The 2,611-nt window shown below is 46.5% G+C and overlaps 1 protein-coding gene across 1 annotated transcript; it reads right to left on the minus strand.

Annotated features, from left to right (window-relative positions):
* Positions 1-1,605: 1,605 nt before the first annotated feature.
* Positions 1,606-2,579, minus strand: FBXL14 (F-box and leucine rich repeat protein 14). Its single transcript, XM_010168175.1, has one exon. It carries the CDS (start codon positions 2,577-2,579, stop codon positions 2,190-2,192), a length of 390 nt encoding a protein of 129 aa, XP_010166477.1. The 3' UTR covers positions 1,606-2,189.
* Between the last annotated feature and the right edge of the window lie 32 nt (positions 2,580-2,611).

The raw sequence follows: 2,611 nt of genomic DNA on the forward strand, positions 1-2,611 counted from the left end.
CCCCCCAAAGTTATTCTTCCTCTTTAAAATAATAATTAAAAAAAAAAAAATTCTAAAGACCCAGCTCCATTTTATTGACAGAACAGAGATAAGACATGAACTTCAGTCTCCTCCCCTTCACATTGCAGCCTCAGGGCCTGCAGGCCAGCTCTGCTCCTCTCCACCTACAAACAGGAAGCCTCATAGTGACCTTTTGTAGGCGATTTGGGAGGGGAGGGGAAAGTATTTGCATATATCTATATATATAATTAATTTAAAAAAAACCCAAAAAACAACAAACTTGCATTTTACACATTTCTGTTAACAGTAGCCCAGCGTGGATTCTCACATGTTACACGTTTGTGCTAGAAGAGTGAAAAAAAAAATAAAAATAAAAATGCAGAAGCACAGTTTGGGTCCCTAGTGAAGAGGGAGGGAGAGGCACAACCAGAATGTGAAGGGTGGGACACAATAGGGTAAGCTTAAAAAACAAAAATAATTAAAAAAAGGGGTTGTGGGGGGGAATGCAGGAAGAAAAAGAACAACAAACCCGAGGGGTATTATTCCAGTCTAGGCACAAAAAATGTTTCAGTCTCAAAAAATCTCTTTCCTGTAAGAATTCCAGGGCTTTTGAGGAGGGGGAAGGGGAAGGGGGAGGGGAAAAAAAAAAAAAAGAAAAAAAAAAGAAACAAATTAAAACGAGGTAGCCAGACATCATATATATATTTATATATATAGAATATATTCAGCAGAAAAAAAAAATGTACTTAAAAATCCACAAGAACAGCAACTTCAAATGTCTTTAAAAATAAAACCGTGTAAGAAAATGAATACTGTAAATAGGAGAATGAATGAGGAAAACTGGGATTGGTTACAGGACGTAAGCAAGGGATAGATGGGAGTAAAAGGCTGGTTTTGTAGCAGTAATTTTTTTTATGCATTTCAAAATTAAAAAAAAAAAACCCCAAAAACAGGTCACAGTATCTCAAAATGAAGCAGAAATGAAGCTGGAGATTCTTCCTGAAGTCCACTGGCTAGAGGGGAGCTAGCCACCCCTTCTACCCACTCACCCCCGACCCAAACAGGAAGGGATATGTCGCTGGATATGTCTATCCCTGTTGCCAAGAAAAAGGAGGGAGGGGAAGAAAAAAAAAAGGAAAAAAGAAAGAAAAAAAGAAAAAAAAAAAGAAAAAAGGGGGAATGATGAAAGGGAAGACGAGTTTTGATAACTCTCAGTGTTCCCCAGCACAAGGGAAGGCTGAAGAGACTGGGGTCTGTGTCCAGTCCCCACAGAGACAGGAGAAGGAGGAAATGTTATCTTCAGCTCCAGTAGAGAGATGAGGAGAGAGAATGGAGTGCCTAAGCTTTTCCATGAACCACAGTGCAGGATGACACGGAAACATACTGACAAAAAGGAGAGGCTGTAGCTATCCCTAGTCTCAGTGCAGTGGAGAACTGGAATAGTGGGAGGTTGTATCCACCCACAGCAGAGAATAACATGGAACTGGAGATTTGAAAATAAGATTTAAAATAAAATAAATCATCAATGTACCTAGGGAGCAGTATTTCTGTCACAATTCCCAGTTGACAGGGGAGGGGCAAGCGCAGAGGTGGAATGGTTATGTTACCAAAAGCTGTGTCTGTGCCCAGCGCAGGATGTGACTGGGTGGCTGGGTACATAAATGTAGCTAGGAAGCCTTTTCTGCTGTTGTTATTGTTTGTTCCCATCTCTATTCCCACTCTCCTTTTATAGAAACCAAAAATAATCTATTCTGAATACATGGCAGAACAAGGGTCTGTCTTTCTTTCTCCATCCTTAGTGCAGGAAGGGATGGAATCGGGGAGTGGGGATCAAGAGGGGTGTTTCTAGCCCCAGTGTGTAACAGTGTGGGCTTCTACCTCTTCTGTGGGGAAGGAGGAGTTCTGTCTCCCCAGCATGGAGCTGGAGCCATGACCTGGAAAAAGGATAGGTGCTTTCTCTCTCTCCTCCTACCCCACTCCTTCCTCCTCCTCCTCCAGAGCAAGGGTGGGTAGGCAGGCAGCACAGAAGGGTTGAGGATGCACTCTCTTTCTCTATGTTCCTCCCTGCGGTGCCAGGGTGCGTGGGTAGCATGGCTCTGTGCGTGCCCCTCTCTCTCCTCCGTTGCAGCAGTCAGTCAGTCAGTGAGTCCCTCCAGAGGAGATGGAGGTCTCGTGGTGCCCCCCTCCTCTCACCTGACCTTCTCACTCTCAGTCATTTCCCAAAGTCCCAGGTTGAGCACCTTGAGGCAGGGCAGCTGGGTGATGCGCTCCAAGCCCCGCTTGGTAATGCGGGTACAGCCGTAGAGATCGATGCCCGTCAGCTGGCTGAGGTGTTCGGCGATGAGCTCCAGGCCCTTGTCGGTGATGCGGACGCACTGGCCGATGTTGAGGGTGCGGAGCCCGTGCATCTGTCGCACCATGCGGTTGATGCCCTCGTCGCTGATGTGGCAGGAGCAGAGGGAGAGGGAACGCAGCCCGTCCAGGCCCTGTGCGATATAGGCTAAGCTCTGGTCCCCCACCTTGTCGCAAAAGGAGACGTCGAGGCCGGACAGCCGCAGGCTGCCCATGGCCAGGTGCATGATGCCCGTGTCGCTGATGTTGTCGCAGGAGC

The sequence above is a fragment of the Antrostomus carolinensis genome, unplaced genomic scaffold (genome assembly GCF_000700745.2).
Source record: "Antrostomus carolinensis isolate BGI_N321 unplaced genomic scaffold, ASM70074v2 scaffold25105, whole genome shotgun sequence".
Classification (NCBI taxonomy): domain Eukaryota; kingdom Metazoa; phylum Chordata; class Aves; order Caprimulgiformes; family Caprimulgidae; genus Antrostomus; species Antrostomus carolinensis.

Excerpts from the sequence above, each read along its gene's own strand:
- FBXL14 (XM_010168175.1), bottom strand. The coding sequence starts at position 2,579 with ATGCACCTGGCCATGGGCAGCCTGCGGCTGTCCGGCCTCGACGTCTCC.